This window comes from Chanodichthys erythropterus, chromosome 10 (genome assembly GCF_024489055.1).
Source record: "Chanodichthys erythropterus isolate Z2021 chromosome 10, ASM2448905v1, whole genome shotgun sequence".
Classification (NCBI taxonomy): Eukaryota; Metazoa; Chordata; class Actinopteri; order Cypriniformes; family Xenocyprididae; genus Chanodichthys; species Chanodichthys erythropterus.
This window is the reverse complement of record NC_090230.1, coordinates 24,583,641-24,610,474: the sequence shown is the minus strand read 5'-3', so window position 1 is coordinate 24,610,474 and position 26,834 is coordinate 24,583,641. Positions and strand designations below refer to the sequence as shown.

The following is a 26,834-nucleotide window of genomic DNA, read 5'->3' as shown; positions in this document are numbered from 1 at the left end:
TGCGATTTTCGGACGCAGCCAGTGTGTTCTACTTCGATGACGTCAGATGGTTGCACTCGGTGAGCTACTGACGCTGCCCTGTTGCATTTTTTACTGCGACACAACTGGAAATATAATATACAATGCCAATTTTCAGTTGATGGGCAACAAAAGAAACAATGTAAGTCAGCACTGCTTAAATAAGAGGAGAAAATAATGGTTTTAAATAATGTAAATCTTTCATGGGTTTTCTTCTACATATTTCAGTAAGAGACATCATTTACATTATATTAAGCCATAAAAGTCTTAATACCAGGGCTTCCCTTTAAAAAAAATCTGATTAACTCTGTAATTCATGATCACCTCAGTTCCCTTTAAACCTCATATTAAAACAGCGGCAGGCTTTGGGTCCTATCCATCTTTTTTTACTCCGCGTCATTCGAGCGTGTTCCTCAGTCTGCAGTGGCACCATCGTCAGGAGTGGAGGACGTGTGAAGCTGATCTGTGTGTTTATCAATATTGTTATGATATCTGCATCTGCTGTTCTTTGTCATGAGCAATATGAGACAGTTTAGTAAGTAAAATGCTTTCCATTGGTTAGCTTTTTAAAAAAAACTATTATTGACTAATGCATAACTTATATGATAATAAACAGAAGAAGCTAGGGTTGGGCGATGTTTGACAATTTGGCATCAGACGTCGACGATGTCTAATGTCTGGTTCAGATTACACAATTATTTTGTCTGTTGATAACTTACTGGTCACTGTGTCAGAATTACATTATTTTTTATTTTATTTTTTTTTTTGTCTGTTGCGATAGTCACTGTCAGATTCATAGGTCAGATTACACTTTTTTTTTTTTTTTTTTTGGTCTGTTGCAATGGTCACTGTGTCAGATGGATGACGCAATTTTGACTCCTAAAATCCTGTGGTGTCGTGGACAAGAAACATGTCAGACTAACGTTAAACGTTGCTTTCTGACCAGTCGCGTGCCGTCACACACACACATTCACTTGAACACATACAAACGCACTCACGCTAAATCCCTCGGTCACTCACTCACAAACGCTCTCTCTCTCTCTCTCTCTCTCTCTCTTGGCATATCGTATTGATTTTTACGTTTTAAGTATTTTTAAAATACAGTGCCCTGTAAAATGCACGTTTCTTTTTTTCGCTGAGTGTATTTCTGTAATACAGTGTTAAAGGATTAGTTCACACAAAAAATGTCCTAATCATTTACTCCTCCCAATGCCATCCAGAATATCCATGGCTTTTTTCTTAAGTGGAAAATAAATAGTTTTTTTAAGGAAAACATTTCAGGATGTTTTCTTCATATAATGGACTTCAATGCCTACCAACTCAATTGGTTGCTATTGTTTCCTCAAAAAACTTAAAATCTTTTCCACTGAAGAAAGAAAGACATGGATATCTTAGATGACATCAGGGTGAGTAAATTATTAGGACATTTTCATTTTGAGGTGAACTAATCCTTTAATGTTACTTATAAAAAAAATATTTAAACAATTAAATAAGTATAATCGTGCCACAGCTAGTTAACAATGATTTTAGCTGAGGTCAAAGACAATTCGAGTGATATCATACACATTTCTAGCTGCAAGAAAGAGTGCCTGAAAAATGTTGCTTGATTTGGCTTAATTGTATATAATTTCTCCCACTAGGTACCAACAATACCTCCGTTGCATCACATTTGACACCAGCTGCTTCAGGTCAGAGTGCTATTACATAATTTTTCCATGCTGGACCACAAGGGATCTATGACACCAAACATCCACGTCAAAAGGCTATAAGTGATGCCCTTGTGAAAGATCTTATCATTAGCTGTTGCTTGCCTCTCTCCATAGTTGACAATGAGGACTTCAGGCACTTCCTTCATGTCCTGGACCCTCAGTATAGGCCTATAGCAAGATCCACTATCTCGTCTGTGACCATTCCAGGAATGGTATAAGTTCAAAAGGAATGGATAAAGTGCCAGCTGGCTGAAGCATCGAGTGTTGCGGTTACTACAGATATTTGGAGTGATCGCAAGATGCGGTCATTCCTTGGAGTGACAGCACACACAGTGACTGAGGTAAACCATGTACTAAGCCTGAAGTCATATCTTCTTACCTGTGAAAGAGTCCATGGCAAACACACCGGAGAAAAGACTGCAATGATGTTCGAATGCTGTGCTGAAGAGTATCTGATTAAGAATAAGATCAACTGTCATCACTTATAATGCGTCCAATATGAGGAAAGCATTCCAGGCCAGATTTCTGCCAGAGGAAGATGAGGCTGAGCCAGAGCCGGAGGATGAAATCTGGCAAGATCTGACACCAGAAGATCAAGAGGCAGTCAATGCTACTTTGGATGAAAACTGTAAGATGCAGAGACTGTCGTGCTTCACACATTCGCTGCAGTTGGTCATAAAAGATGGTTTGAAAGAAGCCAGTGGGCTGTCAGGCACCCTATCCAAGCTGTCCCGTGCAGCCAACCTCCTCCACAGTGGCACCTCGTTTAAAGACTGCTTTGAAGCAAACTTCGGTGATGCAGCAATTCCAACAGCAAATGCTACGCGATGGAATTCTACTTTGAAGCAAGTGAAGGCATATGTGAATTTTGACATACAAATGCTAGCATATGTGTTGGACTCAGAGGGGCACAAAAGTCTAATCCTTTCACAACGAGAATATGCTCAGCTTAAAGAACTGATTTCCTTTCACCATTGCCTACTTTGTAGCATCCGTGTTGGACCCAGCATTTGGTTTCCAGTGGCTAACCTGATGTGCAGCTGGACAATAGCATTAAAGGGCAACTAAAGAGTCAAATAAAAGGTGAGAAATGTCTTTTTTTATTTATGCAGACAAGTGAGTTAAAAACATTTAATATGTAAGCCTATTTAATAACATATTTATAAAATACCTTGGTAACACTATACAATACGGTTCATTGGTTAACTTCATTAGTCAGCATGCATGAACTAATAAGGAACTGCACTTATACATCATTTATTAATCTTTGTAAATTTCATAATTTACTAATACTGTATTAAAATCTTGTTCATATTAGTTAATGTACAAACTACAATGAACACTTGTATTTTTATTAACGTTAACAAAGATTAGCAAATACGGAAACAAATGGATTGTTCATTGTTAGTTCATGTTAGTTCATACATTAACTAATGTTAGCTAATGAACCGTATTGTAAAGTGTTACCCATACCTCTCCTGCCTCCTTTTGTTTCAGAGTATATCAAAGCAGAAGGCGAGAAACAACAGTTACCATCATCAGCCGCTGCAACAGGGCCACGGCTAGGTGATGCTCCAGCATCTCCTCCTGAGGCCCCTCAGAAGAAGCTGAAAATGTTCTCCCACTATCGGAAGACTCCCTCCTCGACTAACAACAAGCCATCTGTCCATGCTCAGTTGACTGCATATCTTGACCTGATCGCCGATGCACCCATTGAAAGGGTATTTAGCCATGGAGGCATTTTGATGAGGCCTCACCGTGCAAGGTTGAGCAGTACCATGCTTTCAAATCTGATGCTTTTAAAATGCAACATGAAAATGCAGCATGATTAAACATGCAATTTGTAAATTTTCTACGCTAGTTCTCAATCACAAGTTCACAACAATGGAAGTAAACACATGCTTTTGATGGTGTCGTAAAGTTGCAAAGTGTGTTGCAAAGTGTATATGTCAAATCAGTAAATAAACTCCCTTTGCAATCGTGACAGTGGTGTCATTTTTGTTTAATGTAGAACCTCTTTAATACATTTTAGGCACTGGGAGCTCGAGACTCGACTCGGACTCGAACTCTGGTAATGGTGACTCGACTTGGACTCGACTCTGACTCTTCTTTGGTGACTCGGACTCGAACACTGGGACTCGAGACTCGACTCGGACTTGACAGTTGGTGACTCGACTACAACAATGTCTGAGACCAGCCACCCAGACAGCTGCTGCAACAATCGGTTTGCCTAACCAAAGAATTATTGCACAAACTGTCAGAAACTGTCTCAGGAAAGCTCATCTGCAAGCTCGTCGTCCTGGTTTGAGTGGTTTGCTGATGTCAATGTCGTGGATCGAGTGGCCCATGGTGGCGGTGGGGTTATGGTATGGGCAGGTGTATGTTATGGACAACTAACACAGGTGCATTTTAGTGATGGCGTTTTGAATGCACTGAGATACCGTGATGAGATCCTGAGGAACATTGTTGTGCCATTCATCCACGACCATCACCTCATGTTGCAAGGATCTGTACACAATTCCTGGAAGTTGAAAACATCCCAGTTCTTGCATGGCCAGCATACTCACTGGACATGTCGCCCATTGAGCATGTTTGGGATGCTCTGGATCAGCGTATACGACAGCGTGTTCCAGTTCCTGCCGATATCCAGCAACTTCACACAGCCATTGAAGAGGAGTGGACCAACATCCCACAGGCCACAATCAACAACCTGATCAACTCTATGCGAAGGAGATGTGTTGCACTGCGTGAGGCAAATGGTGGTCACACCAGATACTGACTGGTTTTCAGACACCCCTGGACCCCCCAATACAGTAAAATTACAAATTTAAGAGTGGCCTTTTATTGTGGCACACACCTGTGCAGTAATCATGCTGTCCAATCAGCATCTTGATATGCCACACCTGTGAGGTGGATGGATTACGTCTGCAAAGGAGAAGTGCTCACTAACACAGATTTAGACAGATTTGTGAACAATATTTGAGAGAAATAGGCCTTTTTTGTGTACATAGAAAAAGTCTTAGATCTTTGAGTTCAGCTCATCAAAATGGGGGCAAAAACAAAAGTGTTGCATTTATAATTTTGTTCAGTGTAAATTTGATCAGAATAAAACCATTAAACTGGTAAAGAGAGAAAGAGAGAGAGAGAGAGAGAACAGAGTACAATTTAAAGGGGGTGGTTCAGTGTTTTTTTTCTAGGCTTGATTGTGTTTTTGGGGCGCAGTTTAACATGTCTTAATGCTTCGTTTTTTAAAAAAGCCGTATTTTTCATATATTTTACCTTTATCCTACACCTGTTTCCATTGTCATTTGAACGCCTCGTTTGACTTCCTGCTTCTATGAAGCCACTCCCTCCGAAATACGCAATGTGCTCTGATTGGTTAGCTGGCCCAGTGTATCCAGAGCCATCGTGATTCGCTGAAGCATCCGGAAACGCCACGCCCCTTACCATTTGTTACCGGTTACGTGGGCTTCGGTGGAAATGTAAATAATGGCGTCTATATTTGTCACAGTTCCCTCGTCTCCAGGACTCCATTTCCCATTATCCTCCTGTTCTCCACACCTGCACTCACTTCCCTCGTCTTCTCCTTCTCATCACGGATTGCCTGCACCTGTTCCTGATCGTCAGCACACCCTTTATAATGGACTCACTCCCTTCACTCCTTGTCTGATCTTAATGTTATGTTATATGTGTTTGGTGTTATCCTCCTTTGTTCATTAAAGTATCTAATATTGTGGAGATCCGCAGACGTCTCATCATTACAACACCAGCACCGGTAACAACATTGCTGTATCAAATTGAGCCAGAATCAGACCCAGATGAAGAGGGTCAAGCTGCAATCACGGATTTTAAAGGACGTTTATGCATGGTATTTCATTTAGTATTTGTGTCAAAGTGTTTAGATATGCTGTCACTGCTGTTTGTTAGCTTTCAATATACAGTTTTATCCTGATTAAAGCTTTACTGTAGCCGAATACATGACTAAGTAGCAGCATTTTTGTAAAGGTAGCGTTTAATTTATAGCATGAACAACTGTTTGTCTATGAACAGAGACGTTTGTTGGCGTTTGTAGAATTTAGCTAACTGGCTAGCGAAGCAAAAACGCGTTGGTCTTTGTTTACGTCCTTGATGCAACCAAAAATAGCAACAGAACTAACGTTATACGTTTAAAAGACATGTACAAACAATAAAACGTACTTACAGTTTGAAGCCAATAAACAGCAGCTTCTGCTTTTAAAGTGGGAACTGCTTCTTTCAGTAAAAGCCTTTGTGTAAATCCAGCATTGAAGCTGTCTTTAGCGCCGCATCCAGTGTAGAAAATATCACAGATTATAATGGGTTCATTATCTTTTGATACATCGCGTCGCACCGCTTGCGTCCGGTGTACACAACTCTTCCTCTTCCATTATGCTGCGCCGCATGGCCTCGCCCACTTTGTTGCGTGTTCCCGGGGGCGTGTTTTGCAGGGTTTATGATGTCACCAACCCGGGAAGAAGCTCGTTGTAGTCCAAACCGGTCGTTTTTGTAGGCAATAAACTGCCATAACTTTAAAAGACAATATCTCCATTTGCATTGAACTTTAAGCACTGTAACTTTGCAGATACTGTTTATGCTCGAGCAGCAACATTACACACTAACTAAAGTTAAAAAAGTGAAATCGCATTGAACCACCCCTTTAACACAAATACACTAATGAAAACAAATATAAATTCTATAAAAATTAAAGACCCAATGACCACAACATTCAGAAAACTTCTTAAATCATTTGTATTAGAAATACACAATGGATTTCCATTCTGTTGTTGGGAGGAGACTATAAATACTGTATTACTTCATTTTCAGTTTGTGTCTTTATGTAGGAATATGAATTATCCAGCAGAGTCATGCTGTCTGTTCAACCTGCTGGTAACCTTTTCATGTATTTTCATTCATTCTGTAGCTTTAAAACATTCTAATTGAAAACAAAAAATATACAACATAATAATAGAAAGTTGATTGTTTTTAAAGTTAGTTTTAGAAAGAACCAGGCTACATAGTTACTGTTTTAGTTTGGCCACAGTGTGGCGCTATATTTGAATTTAAATCCTTGCTTATATTCATATTTACATTTTAAAACTCCAAGTTATGACAATATTTATGATATCTGTTCTGTTTTCTTCTTTAAACATGATGTAGATCTGATGTCATAAAGTAGAACAGCGACAGTAGCCACACCCACCAGAGCAGAGAGGACCAATCGGATCACAGCTTCAGTAGGACCACAACAGTGGACAGAGTCTGAGGAATAAAAAACATCAAACTGACATCAGATCAGTCAATAAACACTAATATTAGCGCTGACATCAACTAATATCAGCACTGCCGTACCTGAACATGTGTGACAGAGGTGAGTGATGTCCAGATGTTGAGTCTGGTTGCTGATGGGATTGTTCAGCACACAGCTGTAGGTGTTTTTATCCTGATATTCCACCTCCAGAGGTAGAGAGAGACTGATGCTGAGATCAGACACACTGATGCTGGACAATAAACTGCTTCCTTTGTACCAGGAGAGAGTCACATGACCCACATTCACAGCTGAACACAACAATGAACAATTTGATGATGATGATGAACAGTCTTTGCTGATGACAGGAATAGGCAGGCGAGCTGGAAAACATGACAGAATAAACAGAAATATGGATAACAATGCCTGTTATTTAGATAGTTATAACTATAAGGTGCTGTTGAATGCTTGAATCTGATTGGCTGCTGAACTTTCTAAGGTGTGTAATTACAGGGAAACACAAAGCTAAAGTAGTCCCAGGCAGGTCTTGACTTCACAAGGACAATGACCAAGTAAATAAATATATAAACAAAAGGATAAAAATGACAACCCCCCCCCCATTCAAACACACACACACACACGCACATACCATACAAACACTTGTATTGTCAGCGCTGCTCTGACGATTTTATCAGTAAAATAGTTTAGCAAATTAAAAGCAACATGACATTTCTCACTAGCGAGGTTATAATGGCGCTGTTCTTGAGGCAGATAAACTTAAGGTGATGATGATACATGGGGCAACATTTTGAGCAATGTTGTAACCTTGTGAGACACAGGGCAATTAATTATGGCAATGGACAGTTGGCAGCAACTACTCAGAGTGGAGCAAATTAATTGCCAACCCAATAAATACTTTATTATTAAACACTTGTTAGACAATTTATTTCAACTTTTCAAATATTTTCTTCATTTTAACTATAAATGCCTTTCCTATCTGATTTGTTATGGAACAAGGGAGAAGAGCAAGTTTGAACAAAAGGCAGATTCGAACCGGGGTTGATCGCGTCAAAAGCTTCACATACCATACTCCCTACAGCCTAACAGAATGTGTGTTTTTAGTATTTAACTGAAAACATTCGATGGCTAAATTACAGCCTACATACATTAAATTGGACATCTGTTGGTAATTTAAGTAGGGATGCACTGATACCATTGTTTAAGGACCGAGTACGAGTACCGATACTTTTTTGTAGTACTCGTCGATACTGATACCGATGCCTATACATTTAAATTTTTTTTTTTTTTTTGATGTTTCAGTTTTCTAAGCACAACACAGTGAAACTAATGAATGTAAGACAGCTTCTTCATTATTACTCGAATGAAAAAAGTAATTTTTATGTGCTTGTCACAAACTTAAAGAACAAAAAATTCAGTGTCCAATATCCTTCAAAGGGCATAATTACCAATATATATAATTGTTGTTATATAAAAAGAAATTTACAAACAAATTACAAACAAATCAACAAATACTATAGAGATAAAAATTAAATAAACTTGTTTTTCAGATACAGTAGGTTTGTTTACCATGTATACATTTATTTAGCATATTTTGTTGTTTTATTTACATTAATGACAAATATAGGCTACGGTCCCTTTAAGACCGAATCCATACTTACACATTTCCTGTTTTTACCCAAATGTTTACGTCAACGTAAGCCATAACCGACTGTATTTACGTGAGATACTCCATACGATGGACATTTTGACAACTATGTGTGCATTTGACCATTCAGGTGCGAGGAGAAATTATTGCGCGCAAGAAAGAGAGAGCGCGCGAAAGAGAGAGCTCTTCTGGTTTGTCATTCAGCACGATTCCGCCTATCCCGCCTTCACTAATCGATAACAAATTGTGATTGAAAGCATGCAGTTCGCAATGTGTGTGTTGTCATCATTAATTTTGAAGTATTTCCACACCTCTGAGGCTGACATTGTTTATGCTGCTGCCGCCGATGTCTCTATGCACGGACAATTCTGTAGTTGGGTAAAGTTGGTTTTATATTCGCACATTCGGACATCCGTATTCAATAGCCTTGTTAATCACACTACATTGGACATTCAGTGGACATTCACAAGTAAATATGCCATTAAAACAATACTTGCCTATTTTGATCGACTGTGAAAAATGTTGTAAGTTGACAATCGTTGGTTGTCAGTATCATGTCGCTGCTTAAAATTCGCAAATATTAATTTAATGCACATTTATTGTAAAGTCTGAATTGAACCAACTTTACCGAAGTCAATTCTGTCAGTTATGTCACATGACCCTTACAAAAAAGAAGTTTATTCAAGTGTGCAATTAGTATAGCCTACTTCTTTTAAACTAAAAATAAGAAAGTATACTTTCAGTCTACTCTTTATATACTTCTCAGAAATATACTTTATGTACTTCTGAGATATATACTCAAAATTGCACTAAAGTATACTTGACAAAAGTCTAAGTATATTTGGCCTATATGTGGACTTGTTTATGGACTCGATCTACTTTAAATTAAAAAATAATAATTAAAAAAAATTAAACTTACTTATATTTAAGTGTTGATAAAAAGGATTCATGAAGCTACAATAAAATGTTTTTAAAATGGAAAGAGTTACAGTTCAAGGTATTTCAAGTATAAAAAATAATACCTATAGGAACATAGAAGTATGCTTAAAGTGCAAAAATAATATATAAAAAGTGAACTATAAGTGTGATGTCATGTTCACTTAAAGAAAACTTAAAAGTATACTTGCACTAAACAGTTTACTGAGAGTATATTTCAAAGTGTACTTTCGTATACTAAAAATGTAGCTACTACTAGTATTAAAATAGTAAACTACTAGTATACTAGTATAAGTTCACTTTTAGTACAGATGCAGTACAAATGAGAAACGTAGCTGTGAACTAGTTAAAGTTTACTACTGTTACACTTATAGTACACTTAAACGTATACTTCAATTGGGCCAATTTAGTCCCAAGCGGTATTAAAATAGTACACTTACAAGTTTACTACTAGTACATTGATATTATACTTACTACATAAAGTATACTTAAAAAATATACTTGAACATTACTTTAGTATACTTGATCAAATGAACTTGAAGTATACTAGTTTTTCGTAAGGGGAGGTATCGGTCTTTGGTATCGGGGGTATTTTTACGAGTACGAGTACACGAGCTTGGTATCGGGCCAATAAGCATTAAATGAGGTAAATTCCCTGTTTTGGGTTAACAGGACAACTTACCAACGTAAAAATATTTAAGTTCACGCTCCTTCGCTCCCATGCCGCTGAGAGGCCGCCATCTTGTTTGATTTTTGAAATCTCCAAGCTGGTCTCATGATCAACTGCTAGCATTCTGATTAGAGGATCTCAAAAATTGCCCATGACTGATATAAAGTATCCAAATATATTTGTTGCCCATTCTAAATGAGAAAGTGCCCAAGCAACACTGCTCGACAACATCTAAGTTGCCCCATGTATGACACTTAACAGTTTCGCTATTAGTAGAGACACTGCCGAACACTGTTGAGAGATGCACAGACATATGCTTGATAACTGCATTGATAACTAATAGTATGCTATCTGTTACTAGCGTCAATAAATAGAAAACAAAGTAACTTGCATTACTTATTAACTCAGATGTTTTGTTGTAAATTTAAAAGTAATGGGTTACTTTACTAGTTACTTGAAAAAAGTAATCTGATTGTGTAACTTGCGTTATGTGTTACCCCAATACTGGTGGTAACCGTAATATAAGTGTATATTTTCAACGGACCATCATCAATTATTCCATACATAACCTCAATACTCACCATAGACAGAAACATTGAATGTGTTTGCTGACAGTTTCGCTCCCCTTATCTCTAGTTGATAAACTCCAGCATGTTCAGTTCTGGTGTTTGTGATGGTCAGAGATCCAGTTTGATGGTCCAGCTTCAGTCTGTCTCTGAATCTCCCATCACGAACATCAGATGTGGAGAAGATTCCACCAATGATTTCAGCTATCAGAGAGTTTTCAGCTCCAAATGTCCACAGTATCTCGTCGTCTTTATGTATTTCAGTATGATCAGTGTTTAGAGTGACAGAATCTCCCTCCAACACTGACACTGAATCACCAAACACACCTGGAGAACAAGATTTTACACAGATTAAGGTTTTCAAAGCCTTAAGTCAGTTGTAATTTATAATGTATAAATGTGAAGAACATCCAGACAAAAAATTTTCCGTTACTTTAGTTGTCCAATTCTTTCTTAATGTTGGAAATTCTTAAAATATACACTGTAAAAAATGACCGTGATTTTAACAGTAAAAGACTGTAAAAATGCTGCGGTGAAAAACTGTTGATTGGTTTACAGAAAGTTTCCGTACTATATACGGTGAATAACTGTAATAGATCTAACGGTACATTTAATGTCATTTTACGGTAAAATACCGTTAAATTCACAGTTTTTGGATGTGAAAAATAACAATTCATTGTAAAATTTACAGTGAAAAACCGTATATTGACATTCCCACAATTCCCTGCGTGACACTTCACATTTGATATATTTTCGCTGAAATAACTCTGTTTCTTCTTAGTTTTTCTCATTTTTTTCTAATCAGTTATGTACATTAGGGTTTTATGTTACATCTAATGTTGTTAAATTAATGTTTATTGCATTTTTAAAATTTCATGCATGTTACCATGATGGTGTTTAGTGTGTGTGTGAATGACACTGTGTGCAACTTCTATATATTAGTATTGTCCTCCTCAGCTTGTGGAAAAGCTGCTTGTGATGAACTTTGATTCATCATGTGATTCTCATCACCACTGTGTTTGGTGACTGTCAGTGTATTATAAAGGTACAAAACAGATATTAGTACTTCATTAGGTTGGTAAATTAACATTATATCAGTTAATGAAATACGTTATTTTACCGTAAATTTAACAGATTTAAAATGTAAAATTCACATGTAACTCCGTAAGTATGTTTACGGTTAGATGTCATTTTTACAGTATTGTTCTGGTAACCACAGCTGCCGGTATTTTTCCGTAGAAACAACGGGATTTTTTTTACAGTGTATATTACAGATTGCTTCAGATGAATTTGACTTCATTCATTAGTGAAGAACTGCAAATAAAACTCATCACAGCCTGTTATGACATTAAGCCATAAAAATAAATTAATAACTTACCAGTCAGACGGCACCAGCACAAACAGAACAGAACGAACATGTGAAACATTTTCTTCAGCGGTTCAGTGAGACCATCTGCTAAAACAAACTGATTTCAGCGGAACTATAAATCGGGTGCGTGTCACTCCTCCCACAACAGTTTGAAGACCCTCCCACACACACACACAGTTTCCCATCTCACATTATAAAATAGATAAAGATAAAAGGAGGTTTCAAAAATGACATCCTGTTAAAGATTATATTATCAAAATATTTAAAATTGAAATCAATTAATGTGTCTTCATTAAAAATTAACCAGGTTATTCTTGAAAATTGTTAGAAATTCTGGAATGATGCATCTTAATTTAAAAACGGATTCTAATCTCACCCTTAAAGAAAGGGTTTAATATAAAATGTTTAATATTTTATTCTACACTTTACATAAAATGACAGTCTTATTTTTATGGTAACTTTGTTTTTTGGGAGATTCTTTGGTCGGAAATGGTCGGAAAGTAGCCTAAACCTAATTTTGAATGATTTCTGACAGAATTACGTTATTTTGAGATGGTAAAACTAGGCTATGTAAAAATAATTAAAGCAAAAAGTAAAATAATAATAAAGTTAAAATCTTTAATTTATAATGTTTAAGGAAACTGTTCATAATATTTTTCCTTTGTATATTTCTTTGAAAGTTTAATTACATTTTTCTCAACTTTTTACTGTTGAGTAGTTTGTATTTTGAAGTTATAAAGAAAGTTTTCCAAGAATGACTCCTTCCGTTTCTGAGAAGCAAGAAAATGTGAAACGGCTCCACGGAGGCTATTGTTGCAGACATGCTGAAAAATAAGGTTATTGTTTGTGTGTTCGCAGTGTTTGCACTCATCGTTTACGGTAAGACACTTAACCTACTTGTTGTTACATTTCATCCTCCTGTCAACGATAAAAAACAAACAAACAAAACAATGACTAAATAGTTTAGGCACATTTATCTGGAGAACTGGCTCACATCGTGCTGAATATGTAACCCTTCCGATAGCGGGATTCGATCCAGCGAAATGCGGGTTATGTGGGATCATGCGTACAGGCTACGCTGAAGACAACAATTGTTACAAATGGATCTTAAAGTTTAATGTCCAATGTCTCTAAACTAACTAGGGTGAACAACGTCCTCTTTTTCCGTCCTGACCTGGATTTCTAAATTTCCTAAAATGTCTGTTTTGGCTTATTTTCCTATTGTTGAAGGTAATGACTGAAAAGTAGAGTAGCCTAACGTGTTAAGGATTTGTTATATTCACGGCGAAGTTCTTTTCGTTCTTCGCTTAGGGGTAAAAAAAAATGAATAGGTGTTTGCTTAGATATGTCAGTTATGTGCTGCGCGCGTCCTGTTAACAACAAAATAAACACAACAAAATGAGAAAACAGCTGATACTTATTGTGTTTAAAGAAGAATGTCGGAAGAAGAAATAATACTGAAATTAGAATTGTTTCCCTCTTTCAAATTAACTGCATAACAAATCTCTCTGAGTGGCAAAAAAAAAAAAACATCCAAAGTTTACATCATGCCTGTAAGAATGACAGCTAGTGGTTGAAATGGATACAGTCCAAATTCAAAATATTGTTTGCCCCCCCACCTCAGACTCCCACGCGGGTTGCCAGTTTGAAGACTGGCGAAATACCATTGGGTAAATTGGCAACGTGCGGTCTTGCACAGACCAAAACAAAAACAGTAATTCCGACAAGGAACGCAAATTTAAGTAAAATAACTGGCTGTAGCAATGAGTTTTCAGAGAAACGAGTATGTGAACTTAGCATGTTTAATAAATATCTTCAATATCTGTTATAAGTTTTTATACTTTAGTACAGTCAAAAACTTACATTGAGCACCTTTAAGAATGGTTAAAGTATGTGTGTATATATATATATATATATATATATATATATATAATATATATTCCATTATATGTTGGAAATGTATGTCACACCCACTGAAGCAGGGTTGCCAGGTCTGTGCAACAAAATTAGCCCAAAAATAGCCAAATGCAATTTTCTCAGTCAGGTGACCAAATTATCCACTGAATTTGTACATCTGGGGTGCATTTCCCAAAAGCATCGTTATCTAACATCGCAAATTCAGTCGTTGCTAACATAGTTTAACGATTTGGTGTTTCGCGAAACCATAGTTCAAATGAACATTCGCAAACTGCATCGCAAACTTGTGTGGATGGAACGACAGCTCTCCAACTGTGGTTAAAAGCATACTTTCTTAAAAGCATAGTTTCTAGCATTAGCTCGATCTCAAACTGATTCATTTAAAAAGTTATTAGGTATTCCACCACCTGCGTGACGTCATTCACCAATACGGTTTCGGGAAACAGTTGTGACTAGCTAGTTGATTTGTTCAAGATGCATCGTACTATAGTAGTAAAGCAGCGAGTTACGAGGTTGTAAGGAAAATACACCCCTGGGCGGTGTTTTGGGGGTTTGGAGCGCAAAAAAGGATGTACGGAGGTGGAAATCAACCTGCAGAAGAAAAAAAAACCCCTAGGAAACAAATTAAAAGTAGCCCGATTATGTGGGAAAACAGTGGACTTGGCAACACTGCGAAGGAGCCTCATCAATAGGGCACACATGTGCTGATACCTCTGAAGTAAACTGACCCTGGAACAGACCCTCAGAGTACTGAGAGTACCTGTAGAGAGAACATCAATAGAAAAACAAAACTTAAGCATTTCAGAGAATAAACAGGACGTATGTTCAACCTATATAGTACTGACCCAGGCGGGTCCTACAAATGCATGCAAAACTGAAAGCATTGATAAATAAAAGCAGTATTTTGAATACAAACACGAAACAGTATTAAGTCATAATTTGGTGGAAAATTGTAGTATGTATTGTAGTATTTTTCCATGGCTTTGTAGGGATAGTATTCATCAGGGCTCTTTAAAAATATGCAATAATCACTTGTATAATGCATATACTGTATCTGATGAGGGAAAGTGTAAATCAATGTTTTATTTCTGCTGTTTGTTTCCATGTGTTACATTATGAATGCAGACATTTCTCTAATCACAACCTTTATGATCTGTAGAGAAAAAAAAAATTCACAGTTCTTTCCTCTTTTTTTACATTGTCCTTCGATCTAAAAATAGATTTAAAATTAACTGTTAATTTCTTCTCCAGGCAAGTCTGATGGCACAGATGAAGTGTCGGTGTCTGTGATGGAGGGAGATTCAGTCACTTTATACACTAATATTACAAGAAACAAACAAGACAGAATTAAATGGTATTTTAATAACAGTCGCATCACTCACATTGATGAAAATCATACAAATATCTGTACAGATATACGGTGTATAGATATATTCAGAGACAAACTGAAAGTGGACAGTCGCACAGGAGATCTCACCATCACAAACATCAGAAACACAGACTCTGGAGTTTATCAGCTGAAGTTCAACAGAAGCAGTGGAAACATCTTCAGTGTTTCTGTTAGTGGTGAGTCATTAATGAATGATTAAAAGCAGGTTATATGTGTTTCAATCACATCAATGTATTTATTATACAGTGCTCAGCGTAAATGAGTACACCCCCTGTTGAAAAGTAACATTTTAAACATTGAACACAAAAACAATTTCCAAAATGTTGACAAGAGTAAGTTTAATAACATCTGTTTTACTTATAACATGAAAGTAAGGTTAATAACATAACTTAGATTACACATTTTTCAGTTTTACTCAAATTAAAGTGATGCAAAAATGAGTACACCCCACAACAAAAACTACTACATCTAGTACTTTGTATGATTTTTAATGACAGCACCAAGTCTTCTAGGCATGGAATGAACAAGTTGGCGACATTTTGCAACATCTATCTTTTTCCATTCTTCAAGAATGAGCTCTTTTAGAGACTGGATGCTGGATGGAGAGTAATGCTCAACTTGTCTCTTCAGAATTCCCCATTGCTGTTCGATTGGGTTCAGATCAGGAGCCACTGAATCACTTCCACCCTGTTCTTCTTCAGAAATCCAACAGTAGCCTTAGATGTGTGTTTAGGATCATTGTCATGTTGGAAAAGTGCACAGAGTGATGGTAGCATCTTCTCTTTCAGTATAGAGCAGTACATCTGTGAATTCATGATGCCATCAATGAAATGCAGCTCCCGACACCAGCAGCACTCATGCAGCCCCACATAAGGACACTGACACCACCATGTTTCACTGTAGGCACCATGCATTTTTCTTTGTATTCCTCACCTTTGCGACGCCATACAGTTTTGAAGCCATCAGTTCCAAAAACATTTATCTTGATCTCATCACTCCAGAGTATAGAGTCCCAGTAGTCTTCATCTTTGTCAGCATGGGCCCTGGCAAACTCTAGGCAGGCTTCTCTGTGCCTGGGCTTTAGGAGAGGCTTCTTTCGTGGACGGTACCCATGATGCCATTCCTCTGCAGTGTACGCCGTATTGTGTCACAGCCCAGTTTGGCTTTCTACTTCTTTAGATAACTGCAGTGAACTTGCATGCCGATTCTCTTCAACCCTTTTCATCAGAAGATGCTCCTGTTGAGGTCTTAACTTCCCTTGACGACCTGGACATCTCTGTGAGATGGTTGCAGTTCCATCTTTTTAAAAATGTTGTACCACTTTTGATACAGTACTCTGACTGATAAGTAAAGCTTTGCTGATCTTCACCTTTCTGCTGTAAACAAATTATTTTCTCTCTCAGGTCTTGTGACATTTCTCTTCCATGTGGTGCCATTGCTGACAGGATGAATTGGGAAGGGGTTTTAACACCCTTTTATAGTCAACTGTCTGCTGGACACCTGTGTAATGAATAATTAGACTCACCTGTGGTTGAATTCCTGTTAAATTAGACATTTGTAGTCTAAAATTTAGCTTTGCTCCAGAGACGTTCAGTGGGGTGTACTCATTTTTGCATCACCCTAATTTGAGTAAAACTGAAAATTTTGTTCTCTAAGTTATATTATTAACCTTACTTTTATGTTATAAGTTAAACAGATGTTATATAAAACATAGTCTTGTCAACTTTTTGGAAATTGCTTTTGTGTTCATTGAGATATTGTTTAAAATGTTACTTTTCAAAGGGGTGTACTCATCTACGCTGAGCACTGTCGATTTATTATGTCATCCTTATCATTTTCTTTTAGTTCACTAGATTCCAAAATGTATAGAATTAGTTATAAAATAAATACATAGTTGTGGATAAACATTACTTTACAGACTTGACAGTCAAGAAAATAATTTTGTAGATTTGTCTCATATTGTTGGTTTGTGTTTCAGGTGTTTCTGCTGCTGAAGGAGATCAAGTGACTTTCTCCGTGAAGAAGGGAGAATCTGTCACTTTAGGGAATTCTGTAGGAAAAAACCCATTTGATGTGATGAAGTGGTATTTTAATGACATTCTCATGGCTGAAATCACTGGAGATCAGAGTAAGATCTGTACAGATGTTCAGTGTGATGAGAAATTCAGAGACAGACTGAAGCTGGATCATCAGACTGGATCTCTGACCATCATGGACACCAGAAAAACAGACTCTGGAGAATATAAAGTAGAGATCACCATCAGCAGCAGATTCAGCATCATTAGGAGCTACAGTGTTACTGTCACTGGTGAGTCTTATTTAGTCATATGGAAGGAAAATCACTCGCACGGTGTAATATAAAGAAAGATGGTATTGTTACATCTGTTTTATTTTATTTGACGACTTGGTACTGAAGCAACAGTACTTCTGACATCACTATATGAAATGTGATCTACACTGTAAAAAGATTGCCAGTAAATTCGCTTATTCAAAAGGCATAGCTTGATGATGCTGAGATTGAGCGAGGAATCATGGGAGATGTGGTCTTCACTTCACAGCCGGTGGAAAAGAATCAGGATTGGACTCGGGCAGAAATCATGTTCATGGATGAGATTAATAACGTTACTGTAGTATGAAGCAGAGGAGCGATTGCTAATGAGAGACGAATGCGATACACAGCTTGACAGCAGATGAAGTATTATTATGCCACAGTTGCCGCTTCCACTTCCAGCGTATGTGGGGAAAAGCAGTGCTGTTTTATCATATTAGATACATTTGAGTGTGTTGAAAAAGATGTTATAACGTTACTCTGAGCATTCACTCAGCAGCTGCTGTGAGACAGTGTTGCACACTGCAGTAAGCTAAATCAATATTAGAATATCATATTAATAAACACCCTAAAAAACACTGGGTTAAAACAACCCAAGGTCTGTGTAAATATAGGACAGAAAACATATTGGGTTAATTTTACCCAGCATAATGGGTTGATTCATTTTTCCTATTATACTAGCTTAGTTCTTCTTTTATTTCATACATGAATTAATATTTATTAATTTAAAACATTTTTTTAAATGCTCCACAAAACCACTGGTTTGCATGATAATTTTGCATGATATTTTCGATCATATTTTATATAGTTTTTAATACATACAACATATTATACCATCCTAATTATTTATATTCTGTATCTTTTTGAATAAAATCAGAAAATGTTATGCAAGGCATCAGGTGTTTCCATCGTGCGAAAAGACAAACGTTACACTCATTTAGGTTTATCTCGCAAGTACAATGTCAGGAGAAGTAATTTGCTCTGGTCCCCTTCCTGTTCGTCGGAGTGATGAGATAGATAGTAGATTATCATCACTCAATGGCTGGCTGTCTAAGTGGTGTCCGCAGAATAATATAGGTTTCATAGATAATTGGAAAAGTTTTTGGGGCAGACCTGACCTGTTGAAAAGAGATGGTATTCATCCTTCCCGGGATGGTGCTGCTCTTCTCTCTAGTAATATGGCACATAGTCTTAGAGCTGAAACATGACAAACTACGGCCCAGGTCAGGAAGCAGACAGACTGGCTAAACCGACCGTCTGCTAGCTGCCTCACGTTACAGAAGTCCGATAAATCCCAACACATAGAAACTCTTACACCTAGATATTATCACATAGAGACTGTGTCTGTACCCCGAATTAATAAAAACAAAAAACTTCCAAACCCATTTAATGGAAAAAATTTAATTGATGTTCAACAAATAAAAAATCGAGATAATAATGATAAACAAATGATAAAGCTTGGATTGTTAAATATTAGATCACTTTCTTCAAAAGCACTTATTGTAAATGATATTATCACAGACAATAATCTAGATGTGCTGTGTTTGACAGAAACCTGGCTAAAACCGGACGATTACACTACTTTAAATGAGTCCAGCCCTCAAGGTTATGATTATCGACACAATCCTCGACAGAAAGGCAAAGGGGGAGGTGTTGCTGTAATTTATAGTAATATTTACAGTATTAGTCAAAAGTCTTTCAAATATAATTCCTTCGAAGTGATGGTGCTTTACGTAACATTATGTAAGATGACATTTGTGCTGGCTACTGTATACAGGCCACCAGGACACCATACAGACTTTATTAAAGAATTTGCTGATTTTCTATCAGAGGTAGTACTAGCTGCAGATAAAGTCCTTGTTGTTGGTGATTTTAATATCCATGTAGATAATAAAAAAGACTCATTAGGATTGGCATTTACAGACATTCTAAACTCTATTGGTGTTAGACAACACGTGTCGGGACCCACTCATTGTCGTAATCATACTTTAGATCTAATATTGTCACATGGAATCGATATTGACGCCGTTGAAATTCTGCAGCAGAGTGATGACATCTCAGATCATTATCTAGTCTCGTGTATATTACATTTGGTGAAAGCGGCTAAACTGCCTCCCCGCCATAAATATGGTAGAACCATCACTTCTACCACTAAAGATCGCTTTATAAATAATCTTCCTGATCAGTTTCATCGCCTTAGCATACCAGACAGCTTAGAAGACCTCGATGTTGCAACAGAAACTATTGCCTCTGTCTTTTCCAGCACATTAGATTCAGTTGCTCCTTTGCGTTTAAAAAAGATTAAGGAATTTAATCCAATGCCATGGTACAATGAGCACACTTGGGCCCTAAAAACTGCAGCCAGAAAAATGGAGCGTAGCTGGAAGAAAACAAAACTAGAAGTATTTCGCATTTTGTGGAGAGAGAAAATGATTGATTACAGAAAGGCCTTAAAAACTGCTAGATCTGCCTATTTTTCAAAACTCTTAGAAGAAAATAAACACAACCCTAATACAGTGGCTAAATTAACAAGAAAAAAAGCTTCAACTTCTGATGTTTCCAAAGAGCACAGCAGTAATGACTTTATGAACTTCTTTACTTGCAAGATTGATAATATTAGAGAGAAAATTATAACCATGCAACCGTCTACTACAGTATCGTGTCAGGCATTGCATTATAGTGTCCCTGAGGAAAAATTCATTTCATTTACTGCTTTAGGAGAGGAAGAATTGTCTAAACTTGTTAAATCATCAAAATCAACAACATGTATGTTAGACCCTATACCAACTAAGCTATTGAAAGATATGCTTCCAGAAGTCATAGATCCCCTTCTTAATATTGTTAATTCATCTTTGTCATTAGGATACGTACCAAAAACTTTTAAGCTGGCTATTATTAAACCTATTATTAAAAAACCACAACTAGATCCTAAAGAATTAGTCAATTATAGGTCGATCTCAAATCTTACTTTTCTGTCAAAAATACTAGAAAAGGCAGTTTCATCGCAACTATGTTCCTTTTTAGAAAGAAATAATATCTGTGAGGATTTCCAGTCAGGATTTAGACCGTACCATAGTACTGAGACTGCTCTCATTAGAGTTACTAATGATTTGCTCTTATCATCAGATCGTGGTTGTATCTCTCTATTAGTGTTACTGGATCTTAGTGCTGCATTTGACACTATTGATCACAATATTCTCTTAAATAGACTTGAAAACTATGTTGGCATTAGTGGAATTGCATTGGCATGGTTCAAATCATACTTATCTGACCGTTATCAGTTTGTAGTAGTAAATGATGAGATGTCATATCGATCACAAGTTAAATATGGAGTACCGCAAGGCTCAGTACTAGGACCGTTGCTTTTCACTCTGTACATGCTACCCTTGGGAGATATCATTAGGAAGCATGGCGTTAGTTTTCATTGTTACGCTGATGATACTCAGCTCTATATTTCTTCGCGCCCTGACGAAAATCACTAATTCGCTAAATTAACAGAATGTATAGCTGATATAAAAAACTGGATGACCAGTAATTTCCTACTACTAAATTCAGAAAAAACAGAGATTCTAATTTTTGGACCGAAAACTTCTTCACGTAATAACCTAGAATACTGTCTAACACTTGATGGCTGCTCTGTTAAGTCTTCGTCGTCAGCTAGGAACCTGGGTGTGCTCTTTGATACCAATCTTTCATTTGAAGGCCATGTTACTAGCATCTGTAAAACCGCATTCTTCCATCTTAAAAATATATCTAAACTACGGCATATGCTCTCAATGAAGAATGCAGAACAGTTAGTTCATGCGTTCATGACCTCAAGGTTAGATTACTGTAACGCTCTACTGGGTGGTTGTTCCTCCCGCTTGATAAATTAGCTGCTGCATTTTGTACAAGCTGTAGTTTGAGTTCTTACTAGAACTAGGAAGTATGACCATATTAGCCCAGTTCTGTCGTCATTGCATTGGCTTCCTGTTAAACATCGTATACATTTTAAAATCTTGTTAATTACTTACAAAGCACTAAATGGTTTAGCCCCCCAGTACCTAAGCGAGCTCTTAATGCATTATAGTCCTTCACGTTTATTGCGATCTCAGAATTCAGGCCAGCTGATAATACCTAGAATATCAAAATCAACTGCAGGCGGCAGATCCTTCTCCTATTTGGCACCTAAACTCTGGAACAATCTTCCTAGCATTGTTCGGGATGCAGACACACTCTGTCAGTTTAAATCTAGACTAAAAACGCATCTCTTTAACCTGGCATACACATAACACATTATAAATCTATATTTTCAAATCCATTAAAGGATTATTAGGCTGCATAAATTAGTTCAGCCGGAACCAGGAACACTTCCTATAACACCAGATGTACTCGTTACATCAGAAAAAGAATGGCATCTACGCTAATATTAGTTTTTCTGTTTATCCCGAGGTTTACCGTAGTCAACCGGATTCGGGCCGTATCCAGATGAGACCGAGGACCGGCGCCTTGATACGACCACAACGCAGCCCTGAAGTATCAGCAGAGATCGAGTCGACTAGATCATCCATTGTGAAGGCCTCATCGACACGACAGCCAGTGCCACAGTTTCCTCAAAATTATAATCACAATTATTAATTACGTTTATTCTATCAAAAGAGTACTGTAATTATGGCTATTTTGCAAGTTCTTTACCAACCTACACTTCACCCAAAAGGCCTGTAGGTGGCACAACGACTTAATTTAACCAACTATGATAACTTCGTTAGATGGTAAATCAATACAAAACATGGTTTTGGTGAGCGCTTTGTAATATGTATTCCCATTAGATTTTAAAGCAACAAAATTCGTTTGCAATAAGACAAACCAGATTCAAATTGCCCGGCAAATTTGTAAAACAAAGAACAATCATTTCTAGCTGATCAACATTATGAAAACTGGTAAAACCTTTAGGAACTTCAAAAGATAAAACAGCGAAACTCCAAATAATACCTCCAATATTTCCAAATTATGTTCATTTTCATAGAGTGGGCCAATATCGTGACGATTATTTAAAATCAATCGGGAGAAGCAGATATCGTTATCGTGATTAAAATACGATTAATCGTGCAGCCCTAATTTAATTTAATTTGACTTTACATTTGATATTCAACAGTATTCTTGACATTTATTCAACAGTGCTTTTGATCTGCCTGCATTGACACTATTCTTTAAAAGGAAAATTATATACCAATTATCAATGTAAAGCTGCTTTGACACAATCTGCATTGTAAAAAGCGCTATATAAATAAGGGTGACTTGACTAGACTTTAGGTGAATCACATTGCGCCCCGTATGTTGCTTTGCATAAAATTAAATGATATACAATACACAAACCTGTATTTTACCGAAGACATGCACCAGTTTGACGGAGCTGCTCTGCTCTCTCCTGAAGAGGGCGCAAATGGGCCGCGATAAATAACTCAACCTGAGTTATTTATCTGAGTAACACAAAAACTACCCAAACACTGTAAAAAGAACCCCAAAAAAATGACTCAAAAGGCTCAACCCAGCACTTGGGTAGAAAAAAATAACCCAAGATTTTTAGAGTAAATGCTTGATGGCTTGTGTTGATAAATGGCATGCAATTAATTTTAAAACATTGTATGTTGGAGAAAATGCTGTATTACTGTTACTAAAAATAAAGCTGCATCTGATTATGCTTTGTTAGCTACTTGGTGAAAACATGCATCAAGAAAACGAGATTTAAACAATAAGACTAAACATGTTGCGCTATATAACAATAATTAGATTTCTAATTCCAAACAATTGCTCACCTGTCTAATAAAACATGTTTCCATTGTTTCTACAAAATAAAACTGGAAATCGAGGGGATATAATGCAGGTATGACGTCACAGAAACACGGTCCGTGTCCTGGTTAAAATTGTTTATTTCTCTAGATTTAAACATTTAAACATTAGATATATAACACTGTTCCAGTGGTTTTTGGATGTTTTAATCCAAAAATCTTACATATTGTGCCTTTAAAGAGTATTATTTAACAATAATTTACTGTGTAGTCAGAAATTTACAGTGAAATTAATGCATGCTGGGTCATTTTCTTACAAATGACTGTTAATCAACAGCAACATGATGCTGACATCACAGTAATTTACTGTGAATTCACATGATAAAGTTGTCTTTAATCATGCCACTGTAAGAAATTATATTGTTTAGCTGTAATTGTTTTGAAGTAAAGTCAGAAGTGTGACCAATGAAAACATTTGTTAAAACAAAGACAAGCTAGAATATAAAATCAGTCAAACTTTGCCTTTTTTGCGTTATTTCAGCATGAAGGTTTACCGATGTCTTATTTCAAATGCATAGTTGTTTGTAGATGGATATTTCACAATATTAAAGCAGCTGCTGAGATTTATCTTTGAAAGATGTGACATCATTTTGCAATGTTTTTTTATTATAAGCATCCTAATGATGAATCAATACTCAACATACAAAACACAACAATGGTGACACTCAACAAATAACAATAAACAGATAAATTCTGAAGATTACGAAATAAACAAACAACAAAAACCGCTAAAAGTGAACCAAAAATAAGTTCAGCAGCACAGATAAAACCAACAATGTCATGCCACATTGCATGCTGGGTACCTTCATAGTACATATGCACTGTAGAAATACATGATATTGTTTATTTACAGTATTTTTTTAAGAGTGCAGTTATACAAGAGAAGTCCTAATGTGAAAGTCATATACAATATACTGTAATTTCCCACTACCATTTTTAACAGTGTACTTTAAACTGAATCAGATTCACATGTGTTCACTCAGGCCTTCTGATATCTTTGATAGTGATTGTTATAGATCAGTCTGACTCTTTTGTTCCACATCCAGGTCTGTCTACAGGTGCTAAAGCAGGAATTTTTGTTGGTGCAGTTTTGGGTGTTATTCTGGTGGGTGCTGCCATTGGTGGTGGGATTTATTACTACAATAGCGATGGTAAGCATCTCCTACAGATAATATAACGAGAGAAAACCTCTTTATTGTGCAACATTTATATTTAATTGTGTGTGTGATTTTTTTTTTTTTTTTTTTCTCGAAGTAGACAAGGAGAACATGCACGCAGTTCCGTATGAAGTCCTAAAAAACGGTAAGATGCGTGTCTTTGTAGAAACCTCTGACTCTCCATCACATTCAGATCTGTTTTAATGCACCTGCACTGAAAAACATCATCCGGATGGGAAATAAACATTTCAAACAGTTTCTTATTCACTGATAGATGACATATTAATAATTTCTCATTCTTTACCTTCTGTGATTTGTTGATTTCTTACAGATGGATAAAAACATGATTGGAGAGGATTCATCAATGTAAATGTACCACAACATTATTCCCATTGAAGTGAATTGGCAAACCATATTTCTACTTTTATAAGTCTTTTAAATTCACAAATGGCTTGTGTGTTTTTATGCTGCAACTTGATGAAATCCTTTGCAGGTCACATGATAGAGCACTTACCCATTATGGAAATAGTAAATCATCCATTACTGGAAGCATAGATAATATTAGTAATATGATCATCTATGACTCTGTTTCCACCTGGTATTGGGTTTTGTTCAATCGGATCAGAAGTAGACAAGGGAGACACATTCCCATTTAGACCCCATGTCTTTTGTCCACTTTCAACCACTTCTGTCCAGATTTCTTCGAGGGGAGGGTTTATGGGTGAGTACTGTAAATGTAAGGGTCTTTCGATCTAATGGACAAAATAAGCTTGTGCAATTTACATATGAACACACAGAAAAACACAGAGAGCATCAGCTTTCGTTTCTGCTCTGAGAGTTGTAAGACCGGCCGAACGCTGTGAGTGTGTGTTAAAAAATCAGGAATGGAGGGAGAACATTGTGCTGGGTACATTTTTCATCTTCAAACCAAACTTGAGCTCTCAGCTGACAAAGTTTAAATCCCGTCTGGATAGCGCGCTTCCCATAATGTTACGCATTAAGTCAGTAGGTGGAGAGCAGACGGTCTTTAGTGGATGTTCGAACACATTCGACTGCATGAGCGTCTACACTATGAAAGCAATCCAGTCAAATGCGTTTTCAGCTACCTCTGGAGTGGTCGAAAATGACAAGCTCAAAATGTTTTAGACGTGTCCACTTGTGATCCGATCGACCAAAACGCTTCTTAATGCCAGGTTGAAACAGGGCCAAAGAGACGGATTAAAATACCAGGTGGAAACAGGGCCTATGTGTCCTAAATTATGTGTTTAAATGATACGAAACACAAGCTTTGCAATTATTAGGAAGATGAACTCAGTATTCAACAGTGTATAAACCATTAAGACTGACCAGTTATGAGCTCTCAGCTTATTAATCAATACTTTTATTGAAGTCTTTAATTATCATTTATAAAATGTATTTTACTAACATGATCCCTGTGAATTGCAATATTACCCATATTATATTGATATTTTGATATAATGCATCATGGGCTTCATTTTCTCTTAAAAGGCAAGTACCGAGTCTTATACCTTTGCTTCTGTGTTTACGTCAGAACGGCGGCTCATTATTGGCCGGCTTCTGCATCAGCACGTATTATGTTGCTCACATGTACTAATGTAATTAATGACAGAATTTTCATTTTTGGGTTAAGATGAAAAATAAATAAATACATAAATATAATGTGAACAAATAAATAAATGTTTTTATTCACGTATATGTATAATCTTATTTTTTTTCACATTTATTTATTTATCTAGACATTTATTTATTTTCAAATGTATTTCTTTGTCTGTATGTTAATGAGCAGGGCGTGTTTTACCGCAGATATCAGCAAACGAGTTTTCAGGCCACAGTGACACCTTGTGGTGTGACTAAACAAAATGCAAGAGGTTTGTGAACAAATGCCTTTTTCCCTAGAGGGCTGTTTCATAAAACAAGATTAGAAAACAAGCCAGGCTTATTTTAGTTAGTCAGACTTTCATAAAACAAACTTAAATTAGTTCAAACTCAGTTACT

General features: G+C 36.7%; 2 protein-coding genes and 1 long non-coding RNA gene across 4 annotated transcripts; 2 read left to right on the top strand and 1 right to left on the bottom strand.

Annotated features, from left to right (window-relative positions):
- The first annotated feature begins 445 nt into the window (after nt 1-445).
- On the top strand, nt 446-4,357 carry LOC137028005 (uncharacterized). Its single transcript, XR_010896143.1, has 3 exons — nt 446-553; nt 1,659-2,810; nt 3,225-4,357. It is a non-coding gene; the product is annotated as an uncharacterized lncRNA (long non-coding RNA).
- A 2,120-nt stretch (nt 4,358-6,477) lies between these two features.
- Nucleotides 6,478-13,483, bottom strand: LOC137027989 (CD48 antigen-like). The gene is made up of 5 exons (XM_067396660.1): nt 13,095-13,483; nt 12,207-12,281; nt 10,844-11,155; nt 7,095-7,373; nt 6,478-7,004 (listed from the first exon to the last, which is right to left on the bottom strand). The coding sequence occupies exons 2-5, from the start codon at nt 12,253-12,255 to the stop codon at nt 6,862-6,864; spliced, it is 783 nt and encodes a 260-aa protein (XP_067252761.1). The 5' UTR covers nt 12,256-12,281; nt 13,095-13,483; the 3' UTR covers nt 6,478-6,861.
- LOC137027979 (carcinoembryonic antigen-related cell adhesion molecule 1-like) lies at nt 12,945-26,545 on the top strand. 2 transcript variants are annotated; one of them, XM_067396644.1, is made up of 6 exons: nt 12,945-13,076; nt 15,366-15,680; nt 17,483-17,812; nt 24,708-24,812; nt 24,919-24,963; nt 25,150-26,545. In XM_067396644.1, the coding sequence occupies exons 1-6, from the start codon at nt 13,019-13,021 to the stop codon at nt 25,155-25,157; spliced, it is 861 nt and encodes a 286-aa protein (XP_067252745.1). In that variant the 5' UTR covers nt 12,945-13,018; the 3' UTR covers nt 25,158-26,545. The 2 variants fall into 2 exon arrangements, with proteins under 2 accessions (XP_067252745.1, XP_067252744.1); XM_067396643.1 differs by having other exon boundaries at nt 24,916-24,963.
- Nucleotides 26,546-26,834: the final 289 nt, after the last annotated feature.

Coding starts and splice junctions, on each gene's coding strand:
- LOC137027989 (XM_067396660.1), bottom strand. CDS start 12,255: ATGTTTCACATGTTCGTTCTGTTCTGTTTGTGCTGGTGCCGTCTGACT. Junction 7,374..10,843: donor ATTCAATGTTTCTGTCTATG/GTGAGTATTGAG, acceptor CATGTTTTCCAG/CTCGCCTGCCTATTCCTGTC. Junction 7,005..7,094: donor CCTCTGTCACACATGTTCAG/GTACGGCAGTGC, acceptor TTTATTCCTCAG/ACTCTGTCCACTGTTGTGGT.
- LOC137027979 (XM_067396643.1), top strand. CDS start 13,019: ATGCTGAAAAATAAGGTTATTGTTTGTGTGTTCGCAGTGTTTGCACTC. Junction 13,077..15,365: donor GTTTGCACTCATCGTTTACG/GTAAGACACTTA, acceptor TTTCTTCTCCAG/GCAAGTCTGATGGCACAGAT. Junction 24,813..24,915: donor TTATTACTACAATAGCGATG/GTAAGCATCTCC, acceptor TTTTTCTCGAAG/TAGACAAGGAGAACATGCAC.